Raw genomic sequence first — 13,647 nt, 5'->3', positions numbered from 1 at the left:
CAATGACTTTAAGATGTGTGGACTTCAGCTCCCAGAATTCCCATGCTGGCTGAGGAATTCTGGGAGTTGAAGTCGACACACCTTAAAGTCGCTGAGGTTGAGAAACACTGAGTTAGAGTATTTAAAGTAACTGACCCATTAAAAATATTGCAGAGCCATAATTTCTAGCCTGTGTAACAGTTTCAAATTTACTTCAAATCCTATGACAGGACAGAATTGTCAGAATAAAACTGGAGGGAATTCTTTATCATTTATCTTGTCAATTGCCTCCTCACCTCTTACCCAGGCTGTTGCAGAACATATGCCCTAATCTCATCCCCTATTACTGCTGTGAAAAGCAGTAGGACCTCTGGCAATCCTTTTGCAAGCATTTCACTGGTAGCAGGCATTGCGAGACATAATCAAAAGCACTCCTTTGTGCTGCTAAAACCAAGAAAAGATTAACTTGAACCCTATTAAAACAGACCTGCATTGTGCTCCTTTGTTATGCAACTATACCAGTCCCATTCTTTTGACAACAGCACACATCAGAGCCAATAAGGGTTTTGTTTTTGTCTTTTTTTTTTTTAATGAATTGGAATGTGCTTCAGGTTGTAATATAATCCTCACCCCACAGTGCAGCTCAGAAAAGGAGGAAGAGAGGAGTAATTTAATCTACTGGAGTGACTGTGTAAAGGGAAATTAAGGGCTTTAACCTTGCCATAAAATGCCTCCAACAAAGGAAAAATTGTAATTATGCCACATTCATAAACAAGTAAATAATGAGTAATGTGGCAACTTCACATTTTCAGGATAAAAAAATATCCTGAAGTGATACAAACTTAATAGAAAACTTCAGCATCTCTGATAGCTTTCATATTCAAGTCCATGAATATAATCTGATTTTTCTAAAAGTTAAAATGTATTTTCTATATATTATACTATAAAATCATAATCTATAGGACTGTGCTATACTTTGGATTCGATCTTCAAATGATGCTCGAAGCACGTGAGAGCAAAAATGGAACATTTGCTGGCAGCCCTTTAAAGCAGCTGCATCTGCTCCTGGGATCCCAGGACTGCCCTCTGCTGTTGCTGCATGATCCCAGCTGCTTTAAGGAGTTGCCAGCAAATGTTCCATTCTTGCTCTCACATGCTTCAAGCATGAACTCCCACTTGCACTCAAGCAGCTTTTGGAGAGGATAATCAAAATGCAGATCATCAAGGGTCTACATGCCAAAGAGAGATTTTTCGAACAACAGTTATTTTCTTGAATGGCCCATTCACAATTCTTTAGTAAATAAGCTTTCCTTACAATAAATAACACTCCTTCAGGGAAAGCTCATCATAATACCTGATTTTCTTACAAACATTTCTTCATGTACATTCTGTTACAGGAAAATAATACACCATACAATATTCTTTTCACCCTGGGCTGACATGGGTCTCAAAAGAATATTATGTCAGCATCTCATTAGGTAGGATGCCATAACTGAGCAGTCTATTTCTTTGACATAAACCATCCCAGATATACATGGAGAATTGCCACTCTCGGTGATCTTAAAGCATGTCAGGAAAGACGCTGCATCAGATGTTAGGTTCTAAACCAATTCATTAAGCAATAGTATGTTTAGGAGACGTGTATGATACTTCTGTGTTTGGAAGAAGCACTTACAAAACATAAACATGGAAACAAAATAAATGTAAAAAGAAGTACAAAGAGAAGATAAAAACTGGCAAATTAAAAGAAAGAAAAGCATTGCCTTTTGAGGGCCCCTGAAAGAGACATGTTTTGGTTGCTCTTCTAAAGGCAGAGGAAATGGGAGCCAAACACGACTCTTAAGCAAGCACATTCCATACTGTTAGAAGGTTGGGACATATAGGCATTTTATATATGTTTTAAACACTTGCCTTTACCTGCTTGTGTAACATGAAGTAAAAGCAGGCCCAGCAATATGCCAATATTCCCTTTCCTGTATGTATGGTTGACCTCATAGTAACTGACCTTATTAAAATTATCAATAGGTTGCATTCTTAAGGGTGTAACCTTCAACACTTCTCAATATCTCAAGGATATGATAATTGCTCTCATGGTTTGTTTCTTCCTGACTGGAAAGAAGACACTTCATGTGAGCAGATAAACTATCTTGACTTGATAGTTCTTTCCTGTTCAGATGACCCTTCACAAAGAGAGATAAGCGGTCCTGACCTTGTTTCTTAGGGATGTAGATCAGGACAGCACTCAGTGAACAAGCAGAGTGATAAAGGATACTTTACATATGCCTGTAAACAATCAAGGTGATAGAAATTAGTTTACATACAAGAAGGGAGAATCTTAATCAGGACCAGAGAAAGGGGTCCTGGGTAAAGGGAGGAGTATGGATCGAGGTAACTGGCTTTGATTGGATCAGAGGGTCATGACATCCTAATGTAGGTCTGACTGTAACGGAAGGTATATAATGTACTGTGGGGAGGGGGCCCAGTGCGGCCGCCCACCTAACTGCTTGCTGTCATTGCTTCTGCACTTGGGTGAAGAATAAATCTCCTAACTTCATGCAATTCGTCAGTGTCTTTACTCCCGGCTCAGAAACGGACTTGGTAAGATAACTTTTTCTTCCAACAATACTATGAGCAGTGCAAGGGAAAGCCATCTCCCCATGTCTAATGAACAGACAGGCATCTTCCAAAGGATGTCTTCTACAGATCTTAATGAGTAAGCAGGAGAGGTTGTCCTTGAAAAATCAGGCGCAAAGCCATGGAAACTCTGTAAAGATTAGACTTAGGGATGAGCAGCGCCTTAGATCTTAAAGCTGAAAAGGTGTTTTTGTGCAGGAAAGGGTACACACACACGTTGGTCCTCCTTAAAGCAGTTCCGCCATTTCTGGGCTTGCACAGTAGTCACACAATTTCAGAAAAACGTGTTTGAGTTAAGGAGGTGGTTGACGTTTTCAGGTTTGAATCCAAAGCACAACTCATCCCTAGTAAGTGCCAGAACCTTACACTGTACTCAGAAAACAACTGGCCATCAGAGCAGGTATTATATGGTTCTCGTGCTCATGAGTAGTCTGATGGCATCCTACTCCAGAGCTCTGAATGACATTCCCTAAGTTTACATAGAAATTGAACAACATGAGGGACAACATAGAAAAAAAATGTGGGCCACCATAAGTCAATACCTTAAGTATCAGTAGTAACCCTGCAGCACCAACTGTTGGAGAGAGCAAGACCAGATCCAGTGCAAACAGTGTCCTCAAGGCTCAATTCTGCCAGATGGTACAAAAGAAAACCATGGTTCATTGTATTAAAGCTGTTGAGAGGAACTCCAGGAATTACTAATACTCCCCCCACCCCCATCCTTGTGAGATATAAACCATCTTGGTACTGGTAATTCAAATCTATATAACTGAGGCCATGGTCCTAAAACCAAGTATTTCCCATCCACCTATTTCTGGAGCTGTTTGTTCAGATGTACTGGTCTTTTTTTCCTTGTCCCTTTCAATAAATTATAAGTATAGATGAGAATACCACAGAACTCTCTAGGTTTCAAGCTACCTTTCTGTATAAGTCTATGAAGGTATGGTTGTAACTGTTCTTGGAAGTATCGTTTGTCTCCATGGATTAGCAAAAAGAGATGACTGTCAGTAGATTTGATATCCATATTCTTGAGGCATGGATCCAGTTGGCACCGTCTTGTTTCAATTCCTTGTAATATTGAGTCACCAAGTACTATTACTATTCTATCTTCTTGCTACTTTCCTTTCCTCTTCAAGTATCTGCTGTATTGTTCAGCATTCATTTTCTCACCCCCTTTTCTCAAAAGGACCAGAGCTCATTTGTTCTGTGGAGACTTTAAACCTGTTTCTGTGTTTCATTGGTACAGAATATCATTCTAAGAAATAATGTTTCTTTTTTCTCGTGGTCCTTTCGTACCGAGAGTTGTTAATTCTGTCAGAACCTGTTGTAGCACTTTTGTTTGGCTTAATAAAGCTTCACCCTTTCTGGCTTCTCATTGTTCTTATATTTGTTTTCACAGTACTACTAGAACTTGCACTTGCTGCACACATGTGCTCTATAGTTTTTGGGCAATATCACAACTGCAGACTTCTATTTTCACTTGTTTCTTAAAGTACTACCAGTATAAAGGCTTTTATTTGTTCTTGTTCCTTTCTCAGTTTCCCATGTTAGCTGAGTACCAACTCTCCAGTAAGATGGTAAAATGTTTGGGACTCCCTTTTACCTCCCTTGCAGAATTCCTCTAGCACTCAGCAACTATTTAGGGGATGTCCTTTTTGACCCATATGGCTGAGCACACATGGTTCTCTGCTTATTCCCATCTCTCTTTTTGTCTTGTTCAACCTAATTGCCAAACCACTGGAGGCACAATTACTTCTCACGTTATCTTCACAAGCAGCTTCTAAGCTAGTCTAAAAATTATGCTACTGTTCATGATTGCAATTTTATGCCTTGATTAGAAGTGCTCTAAGGCTCATAGAAACAGGAGTTGCTCAGATATTCATCCAAAGTGAATATTCATCCATGTTTCATTTATAATCATAGGTATATTAATTTAAGCAGCAGCAGAAAGTAACAGCATCTGATATGTGGATCTTCTAAAAAGAATATACTAATTTAAAATAATAGCCTGAGGCATCCCATATTCATGTAAAAACGATGTTCTGAGACACACATATTTGAATGACTATTTATTAACAAATAGAAAAATATATAAATGTATACACAAGGCTGCAACTTGCACTGTCTTTTGCATTTCTACATATACAATATTAAAAAAAACTATTCTGTTTGAAGGAACTTAGTCTATAATTTCAGTATATGTCTTTGATCCCCCCCCCCCCCGCCCTCTGCTTCTCAATCCTGCTCTGCTTCCTTATTGTGGAGGGCATTCCTGAGAGGGATGAGCAAAGAACACTGAGAGTGTGTGCCAGAAGTATATACTGGATCCCAGCTGAGCCACCCAAGGCATGAAGATAATCCCAGTTGCCCAGCTAAAGTAAGTAGGCATCTATATTGGGTAGCAAGGATATAGTGATGGTGAACGATCACTTTAATGATAATGGAAAAGATATCATTTCATAGCGTGTGGGAAAAAGCAATGGTAAGCTGTATTCTTGTATTTTACTAAGAAAATCACACGGATAGACCAGATAAAGCGATTGGCAATATAGTGCCGCATGATGGGCTTCTCAGGTCAGATACACTGAATAAGCTACTGAGGAAAACCTGGGGATTTTTTTGAAGTACTAATGCTGTTTATGATGTGGCTAGATTAAAACCTGCAGGATGTCTAGTTGCCATGTAGGAAAAGAAAATCCAAGCCACAAAGACAGAATTGCTGTGGGCATGTGGAATGTAAGCAGCACAAACATGGGAAAGCTCAGTGCAGTGAAAGATGAAATTAATCGACTACACATTGACATCTTAGGGATCGGTGAATTGAAATGGACTGGAATTGGACACTTTCAGTCAAAAGATTATCCTGTTTACTACTCAGGAAATGAGAAACAAAGAAGGAACAATGTTGCTTTCATAGTCAGGAAGAATATAGCAAAGACAGTACTAAATAATGGTTAGAATCATCCAACACAAATTAGAGTCCTAAATGGAAAGGGAAAGGCCAGATGCTCAAGCTGGTTTTAGAAAAGGCTGAAAAGGAAGAGACATTATGATTGATAACTGATAAAGCCAAAGAATACCAGAAAGAAATTAGCAAGTACGTCACTAATTATACCAATGCCTTCAATTGCATTGACCATGTCATGCTGTGGAAAGTCCTTAGGAAAATAGGAATTCAAGAACATCTCATTGCCCTCATGTGAAATCTATACCTAGGACAGGAAGGCACAGTCTGGAAGGCACATGGCAAAATAGACTGGCTCCAGGTTGGCTCCATGTGTATATTTTCTCCTTATTTATTCAACTTATATAAAGAAGGAGGCTGGATTGGAAGAAGATGATCATGGTTTTAAAATTTGGAGGAAGAAACATCAATAACTTCTTCTATGATTACACTACTCAGATAGCTGAAAATGCAAACAATCTGCCAGCTTTCATAATGAAAGTCAAGGAGCACAGTGAAAAAATGAGACAAAGATTAATTATAAATATAAATAAGACCAAACTAATAAATGGTACAGCAACCAGCCTTAGAATTGACAATGAAGATATTGGAATGGAGAATAGCTTCTGCAGTATGGGATCACCTATCACCTGTAAAGCAATAAAGAAATATGCTGTGGACTAGCACTTGGTAGGGCGGCAATGAAGGCCTTAGAAAAAATATACAGATGCTGTGACCTACAAAGATCAGAATCATGCAGGCAAAAGTTGGACTTTGAATAAGCAAGATGGAAAGAGTACTGATGTTTTTGAATGTTGCCTTTAGAGAAGCCTCATGAGAAAACATCAATAGCCAAGAAAACAAACTGATCACAGAACAAGTCAACCAGAATTCCCATTTGAAGCACAAATGACCAGGCTCAAATTATCATCTTTTGGAAACATTATGCAAAGACCTAGCTCCCTTGATAAGTCCATAAAGTTGGGAAAGATTGAAGGAAAGAGAAGAAAAGGGTGATCAGCAAGGTGGATGGATTTGATTACAGCAGCAATGGCTGCACCATTGAAAGTTTTAAAGGGACAAATTAGGGACAGATCATCCTGGAAAGGCTATTATGTGACCATCAAGACTCGAAACTGACTTGACGATTCATAATCAATCAATCAATCAATCAATCAATCAATCAATCAATCTTTCTGTATATATCACTATTTGCCATAGACAACATAATCAAGACCAATTTAGTTGAATCAAACATTTTGTAAACAGTATATTACACATAATTTACATTTTCCAGTTCTTGCTTCATTTTTAACATATGGGCTGGTGGTAATCTAATTATATAAAGTGTAAATTACTACATAAAATGTACTGTTTAATGGACAAAGGTGACAAAAGTAATTTATGAAAAAGCTTTCATAGGTGAACTCTCTACACGTATTTTATCAAAAGTTTTACAGAATACTGAAATGCATGTCGGATTATTTATTTACAAAGTTTACATAAACATATGATTCCTCATGCAAAAATTATATAAACATGAATTTTGCAATAATAATTTTAACATAGTAGCCTGAACTTTGCATACCTATCTGCCTTGCATGCCTGACTTTGCATCCTACTTTTCAGTGGGCCTTACCTTTCAAATAAATATGTATAAGATTGCATCTCTCAATTACATATTTGTAGGTTTAAAATTGTAGCTTTTAAGAATGCAATCTTATACATATCTACTGAGAAAAAAGTCCCACTGGATTCAATTTTTATCCACAAGAGGGAATAGGATTGCAGAGAGGCAGAACTATTCTAATGCTCTGTTGGCTACAATTTTAAAGCGCAGAAACAATTACTGATATTTACATATTTACCTATTTCTGCAAGCAATGGGAATTTTTCGGACAGCCCCATTGGTGATCTATATTTCCTTCCAGTTTGGGGACACGGAAAAGGCTTGGGGAGGATAGAGTTGGGTTTCAGATTCTGAATGCCTTCTGCTGTGGCTCTCCTCTGCTTCTTTCTTCAAAGAAAGAAGGTTAAGGAATCCTAGGGTTCTGAGATGCTGTCCAAGGGGCCACAGGCTTTTATAATCTCATGTTTTATTTCAAAATTCTTTTTAAAAAAAAGTATAAAAGAGTTAGCGCTTTAAATTTCACTGAGATAGCGAATGTCCAGTATAACTAAACAAACATTCCCACTGAAATAAATGACACTTAATGTGTTTTTCTGAATTTTGAAATTCTGCCAAACATCAGCATATAACTGCAAATATTTATAGGAGAAATATTTCATTGAAAATTTGAGTTATTTTACCTCGAGAGTAGGCGGCATTGAACACACCAAAACTTAGTTCAAGATAAACCTCAGAGAGCTGCCCTATAAATAGCAGTGCAAAAAGCCCCTGAACACCATTTTCCAATTTCTACAGTGTTTTTTTTCCACATAAACATTTATGCAATACTGAACTGTGACAGGCAGATGTTGTTGTTTCCAAGTTCACAATAAATAACTATAGGAAAAGTCAGAAATTTTCATTTTTCTTAAAAAAGGATTCTCTGCAGTGTTAGGATTTTTGGCACATTCACAGGGACTCAACACAGCTTGTTGCAAATCGGATTAAATGCTTCCTTTTGCCAATATAATAAAGCACAAATTCGTGTTACACACCTGCTGTTGTTAGTACACATACTCAAAAGACTATTCTACTGCTTGTTATCGTTACATAATCTCCTTAGCTGTGAGATCAGTCCATCAAACTGTGTATGAATGAGATACAGAGGCTTGCTGCCCCAAAATGAGAGGGACTGCATGCAGCTAGCTGCCCCTGGTCTTTGACCACGCTGCTCCTTGAAATCTTCTCATACAGCTGCTTTGTTGCAAATCCAACTACCAGAGAGCTTTCAAATGCTTCCAATTTATTTCAGCTGTTTCTGAAACAGTACCACTGAGATCCGGGCAGCATTCCATTCACAAACATTAGAGAAGAGGCACTCAATTTAAGGGCTGCCAGGAAATGTCATGCAGATTCCTAAAGAAAAATAAGGAAGTAGGTGTTACACAGAATGCACCAAACTCATGAGCCTATATTTCTCTTACTTTTGCCATCCATTTTATTGGTTATAACATAAAGGCTTTTGTATGCCATTTATCTTTTTATTGTGACAGGAAAAACAAGCTTTTCTTTTTTTCTTGATATTTTCTTTTCTTTTCTTGATATTTCAAATCAAGGGCTTTTCAATCTCTCCTCCTCTGAGAAAGCATGTAGTACATCTACAACTGGTGTTGTACATTTATACTGTTACAGTTCCATTTTCAGTTGATCCCACTAGTTACTGAAAGATGACAAGAACTCCTGAGTTCCCATCTCGAATCTTGGAGGAAGGAATCAAATATAGGATCCTTTTTTCTCACCTCCCTGCTAGCCTCCAAAGTTGGTAAATATCCATCTCAGAAAACCCCCAAAGTGGAAACTACAACAGGAGAGGCTCAGGTACTGAAGAATCCTAAACCCCATTTGACTCATCCAAAACCCAATGACAAATTTGGAACAGCTCTAAACACAGAGAAAGGCAAACATTTCTGCAGCCAATAGAAACACTATGAACAACTGTCATTTAGTCTTCTTCTCCTTCTTTTTCTTCTCTGTTTGTCCTCCTATTCCTAACTCATTCCTGCATGCTCCACTCCACATTTTTTGGAGGAATAAGATGCAGTTCTTAGTGGCCCACTTTTGGGCAGTAGAGGAACTCGGACCAGGAGGAGCTCCATCCCCATGAAAATCAGCCTGGCCTTTTCCCTGACTGCATTCAGAAAGATTCTGAAAATAGAACTGTTCCAGAGAGCATTTCAATTAGTTCAGGCCATCTCTGTTGTATTTTTTGAGTTGCTTTATTCTTGACTTGATATTGTATTGTTATATTGCTTTGATTTTATTCTACCATGGATGCTTTAAACTGCTTTTTCTATATCATGTTAATTGCTGAGAGTCATTTGTGGTAAGATATAAATGCAATAAATAAATAATACAAAATACAAACCAAGAAAAAATAGTTTTAAAAATCACACTTTTTCTGGTTTTTTCCCTTTATAATTGATTAAGGAGAGGATCTTTGCGAAGTTCATTTAATTGAACAAGAAAATAATTATTCCAGACAATATTGTTTAACTGTTTCATTTAAACTATCTACTACATAACTGTGCTTGCCTGTTTATCAGTTTGTTCCGTCATACTCTGTTGCTGAGAGTGGTTCAGCAGCCAAAACCTGATTTAAGGGAGCAGTGATACAATATGCGTTACTGGAAAGTTCAGGTGATTCTGTCAAGCTACCAGAATGAGACTTTGTAGATGTGACTACATTTAAATCCTGTTTGTTATCTGAATCCACAGTGCTTTTTTCAATCTGTAGGGTGAAAAGTTTTTCATCTTCTCCCGCTAGTTCAGGATATGATTCACAGAAAGAAATACTATCACAACATCCTGGTTTTTGGATGAGAGGCCAAGCATCTGAAAGATCTCCACAAGTAGAATGTGAAAGAGAACCAAGAAATGCTGGAATCATTTCTCCAACAGAATTTGAATTCCTGTAAAAAGTTGAGAAATAAGAGTTATTTAACAAAGATTCATTAAATATATAAAGAACTTGTGATCCTAATGCCCTGATTGCATATCAGTAAATGCAAAGTATGATTTGTGTCATATTTCTGCCTTTGGGGGCATAAAGATGGTATAAAAATATAATAAATAATTTAAAAATATCATTTTACATCACACTCTCATTATAATTATTGCAGGTGGTGGGGGAAGGGGAAGAAGATCAAAATGCAGGAAATACAACAAAATTATGCTTTTCAGTATTAACAAAAGCACAACAGAAATGCACATTTTAAAAATAACAGTTTCTTACCCTAAAACAGAGTAGAATATAGTGAGAGAAAAGACACAAAGAGCAGGCATATTATACCTTTGTATCTTTTAACAGAATACAAAGATGCAAGATAAATCCTACCTTAAGATAATGTATCTGCATCATTCCTATGAATAAACTACTCATATTTTTGAGCATGCAAAATCTGGAAATATCCATATAAACTCAATTATCAATAAGGTTGCCTTTTAAAAACAGTACATCTAGTCCTGCATGCATACAGCATCAAGGAATCCCCTCAAGCTTTTCAAAATGGAAAATGAATAGATTTTGTATGTGTTGAGGTAGGTGTATGTATAATTCTTTATCCTACATTGTTATAATTCTGTCAATGAAAACTGGTCAAAATCATTCAGATTATCTTGTGAATGAAAAAGTTATATGATTTGGTCATAAAAATTAACTTTTTAGAGACTGGCAGAAAACATCTGTCCAACAGCTCAAAGTCATCAATTATTCTGCTGGAATAATTTACTTGAATTGGCTTTTGCTTGCATCTTGCACATTTCCTTTTCGCTTCCAAATTAGGGATTCAATTTGTCAGAGATGTCTGTTCCCCTGACTGAAAAACTCTGTAGAATACACTCCAGTGTATCCTGTAATAAGCACTAACATTAATATTCAGTAGAAAAGTTGGCAAAAGACAGAAGTTAAAAATCTGAAGTACCTTTCATGAAGTGTAGTCTGAGAGTGAAAAGGACAGCTATGACAGCTATGTTCAAAGCTACAGGTCTCGTCACAGCACAATGATGGAATCAAATGCACTGGACCTTGAAAAAAGAAATCCTTAAATAAGAAACAAAGTGCATATTGTTTTCTAGAACTGCAAATAATTTATACTTGTTGAGACTAGCCATGAGCTCGTTCACACAAGTCCCAGGGTATACAGTTGACACATAGTGAAGAACAGCTGTTGGCCTCTGGCTCTTGCCTGTTAGTTATGCAAGAAACTATGAAAAACAAAAGGGGTTGTTTAGGCCCCAGCAGAACGTAATGCCTAGTCATACAAACCATTATCCATCCACTTTGGCGGGTGAGGGATGATCATATGGGAATGTGTTCCACACAACCAATCATATGTGTGAGAATGTCACATCATAGGGCTGATATCTGCTCTTGTACAAAGTATAAATTCTTCATACGACATCTGTCCTTTACATGAAGTTTTAGTCATACATGAATTTAGTATATTTATATTTCTAATTTTGATTTGCTTTATGTCATTAAATGCTAGTAGTTCTATTACTTTAGCCCTACTGTTTAATGGGATTTATGCTAGTCTAACATCTTGTATACTAAACAGCAATTTATCCATAGTTACTTTTGTATGCCTAATTCAAATTTCAGCTTCACTGTGTTCCTCCTACTTAGACTAACCCAGCTCCCAGCAAGTACCTGGAGGCCATACTTACCACGCATCTGTAATGAGTCCCGCTGGCCCTGGCAGCATGTTCTATGTTCATACATATTAAGTTGTGATCTGTCAAAACATGCAAGTTCTGATCCATCATAGTGAATATCCTGTGATTGTACAGACCCTTCAGAACAGAGAAGATATTGACACTGGATGTTGTTAACCCACCTTATTTATGTTTAAATTATCCTCTAATCATATCTGATAACATTTGACTTTTATTTAACTTAGAGCACCTGTTATAAAGGTTTTGGCATAATATGAATTAAATTGTTTCCTTTAGATCTTCTTGCTTTATGCCTATTTCAGTTTGATCTAGATCCTTGACCCTAATTATTAAGAAAAATAATTAGAATATTTGGCAGAAGAAATCTGATGTTCCAACAAGATCCTGAATTGTTGTTAAAAGTTTAGAGTAATCTGTAACTTTGAATAACATACGTTTTCTTTTTCCATGATTTCCTAATTAAAAAATTTAAGCATAACTGAGTAATTGTGCTTGAAAAGTAGCTTTGGCTAACTGCTACTTTTACTCTGACTCTTACAGTTTTCACACCATAACATGAATTTTGGATATTAATTTTTTGTTGCATTTTTGTATGATCTTCTAAATGGTTCACCATATGTCAGGTAAAACCAAGACACATGCAGGTATATATATATTCAACTTATTTACATAAACATATTTCTCTTCTTTGATGTAATTGGTGAAAATTACATTGGAAAACAGTGAATCAACTCCAGGTTACAGTTAAGTTACAGTTAGTTAAATTCAAATAATTCTTTTTCTTTGCACAGAAGTTTACTAGGTGATAAAACTCAACATAAAAACATGGGTAAGAATATTAGTAACAAATATAATGTGGGGGCGGGGGTGGGGGCGGGCAGGGAGAGAAACTTACAGTTTGGCTTCTTTTCCATGAACTGTCTTTTGCAATAGATAACACATAGGATGAAAAGAGCTGAAAGTACAGTTGCCAGTGCGCTGCATATCACAGCAGCGAGAGCAGTGTCTCGTGGACTGGAAACAGTTGATGGGATTTTCACCAAATTCACTTTTGTAGTGCCTATATATAGATAAAAGCATTCCTTTTATTGATATGAAATTACATGCAGAGAAGAACAAAAATTATCATCACACAAAGCTCTTTAGGCACATGTGATAAATTCCTTAAGGATCTACACTGCACAGCATAAACAGAACCAAAGAATTGGAAATGGCCAATCAAGTCAAATCCCACTAAGTGCATGAAACCAAATACAAATATTCTTAGTGGAAACTGTAGTTATTCAATCTCAATTTGAATGTATCTAGCAAAGGGAGCTTACCTTCCTCAGTAATACATTCCATGGTCAAACTGCTCTCACAGCAAAATACTTTTCCCTAACATTCAAATGAAGTTTGTTGTCTTGTAACTTAAGACTGTTATTACGTATCACACATTCTAAGATGACAGAGAACAGCTCTTGGACTTCTTCTATGTGACATCTATTCAGATATTTGATGAATGTCATCAATCCCTCAGTTGTCTTTTCTCAAGGGCAAGCTTACCCAGTTTGTTCAGTCTCTTCTCATATGGGTTAGTTTCCAGTCTTCTGATTATCATCATTGTTATTGTTTGCTCCTGTTTTTTTTTTTTAATCTTTCATAAGTGTGGTGCACAGAACTGGATACTCTACTTGAGGTGGGGCCTGATTAATGCAGGATATAGTGAAGTTGTAACTTCTCCAGCAAGCTATATAATGTATCTTCA

General features: G+C 36.9%; 1 protein-coding gene across 1 annotated transcript in view; it reads right to left on the bottom strand.

Moving 5' to 3' along the window:
• Positions 1-4,810: 4,810 nt before the first annotated feature.
• The window catches only part of TNFRSF19 (TNF receptor superfamily member 19), a 47,202-nt gene continuing 38,365 nt past the window's right edge, over positions 4,811-13,647 (bottom strand). The window contains exons 6-10 of the mRNA XM_025177740.2: positions 12,796-12,960; positions 11,892-12,017; positions 11,147-11,249; positions 9,759-10,135; positions 4,811-8,582 (exon numbers count right to left, since the gene is read on the bottom strand). Of these exons, the coding sequence (XP_025033508.1) occupies positions 9,766-10,135; positions 11,147-11,249; positions 11,892-12,017; positions 12,796-12,960 (764 nt within the window). The 3' untranslated portion in view covers positions 4,811-8,582; positions 9,759-9,765. The remainder of the gene's footprint in view (positions 8,583-9,758; positions 10,136-11,146; positions 11,250-11,891; positions 12,018-12,795; positions 12,961-13,647) is intronic.

The sequence above is a fragment of the Python bivittatus genome, unplaced genomic scaffold, assembly GCF_059951505.1.
Source record: "Python bivittatus isolate LINGU-HERP-01145 unplaced genomic scaffold, Pbiv_v1 ctg000340_np1212, whole genome shotgun sequence".
NCBI lineage: Eukaryota > Metazoa > Chordata > Lepidosauria > Squamata > Pythonidae > Python > Python bivittatus.
This window is presented reverse-complemented; position numbering and strand designations above follow the sequence as displayed.